A 1,345-nucleotide genomic window follows, 5' to 3' on the forward strand; every position below is an offset into this window, starting at 1 on the left:
AGAGAACTCGCTACTTCTGTCTCGTCTTCTGCTTCTTCAGCTAAGCTGCTTCTTTGTGGTTGGGCTTCGGCGTAGGCTAAGGGATATTGTTGGTTCAGTTTTTGTTTAATGGAACGCACTTTTCGAAAAATGTAATCAAGATCCTTTTTCATTTCAGTTAACAATTTTACATGCTTTTTAAAGTCGTCGTTTGCATTTTTCAGGCGACTTTGTGATAATTGATTACAGTTTAACATCATCTCATTCGTCTTCTCAAAGCGCTGTAACCTGCGTAAAACAAAAATAGTTTTTATGTAAATTGTGAGATAAAAAGAAAAGATGTTCATCTTGCATTTGTTTCTGCGCGCGTATCATGGTTTCGACATCGCCTTGATTTACTAATCCAGCTAGACCTTGTATGAAAACTTCGGCTGCAGTGTAGTTATGGAATCCCTCAAATTCGCTTTCTGGAGTGACATCTTCCGTTGCGACTCCATTATTTCCCTTTGCAGGAGGCGATTGATTTATTTGTGAAGACTGGGCCATTTGTTTTGAGTCCAAGCAAATCCAAAATAGTTGCGTCCTGTTCCTTTGTGAATTTGTTTATTGATTTTGTTTTTTTTTTTTTTTCTAAAAAGAAAACAAAATAGCATACCGTCTTCAAAAGAGTTACAACTCAAAATTTATCACTTTTGAAATTATGCGCTAAAAATGCATACAAAGCTTTTATTTACCTTTCAGCAAAAGCTGGAGCAAATTTTTGTTATAATTTGTTAAAAAAATCTAAGGTAAAGTTGCCCTCGCCCATATGATTATCATGTGCTAAGAAATAGTTTTTCGCATTTTCTGACAACCGTATTATTTTGAGTTGTGACTCTTTTGAAGACGGTGTGCGATTTGCCAGAGTTGTTACACGAAAGCCAATTAAATGCATAGTTGCCAACTTTTTGCTTTAAGCTCTACATTTAGTGATTTTTGAAAATTAAAACGCCAAAAAAAATAGTTTAGGGCCTAGTGCCTCGTTTAGTGCTTTTTTTCTGAACTCAAATTTCTCATAGATAGTTAAACACGAAATAATTTGAAATATTTAAAGCTGTGGCAGCACTGAATTTACAAATTTAAAAGCACTAAAATGCAACCATGATTGATAAAAAGCGCAGGTAAATAAGTTAAGTATGTATTTTTTTTTCTAATTATAATTATAATTATTCGATTATTAAAATTATTTTTGTATTATAATTATTTGTACATATTTTAATTGATTACAAAATTCGAAAAATGTTGAATATACCACATGAGTAAAACACATCGTTACTTGTAGATTTTTTGGTGTTGAATCCAAATCTGGCCGCAGAACCGCTCTAGC

The 1,345-nt window shown here is 33.1% G+C and overlaps 1 protein-coding gene across 1 annotated transcript; it reads right to left on the minus strand.

The window, feature by feature from the left end:
* Positions 1-5: 5 nt before the first annotated feature.
* Positions 6-612, minus strand: LOC118754253 (kxDL motif-containing protein CG10681-like; the record flags this gene model as incomplete). The annotated part of the gene is made up of 2 exons (XM_036489117.1): positions 332-612; positions 6-267 (listed from the first exon to the last, which is right to left on the minus strand). Coding segments are annotated over exons 1-2 (456 nt in total), but the record flags the coding sequence as incomplete, so codon positions are not given.
* Positions 613-1,345: the final 733 nt, after the last annotated feature.

The sequence above is a fragment of the Rhagoletis pomonella genome, unplaced genomic scaffold (genome assembly GCF_013731165.1).
Source record: "Rhagoletis pomonella isolate Grant_MI unplaced genomic scaffold, Rhpom_1.0 Rhpom_scaffold_03599, whole genome shotgun sequence".
NCBI lineage: Eukaryota > Metazoa > Arthropoda > Insecta > Diptera > Tephritidae > Rhagoletis > Rhagoletis pomonella.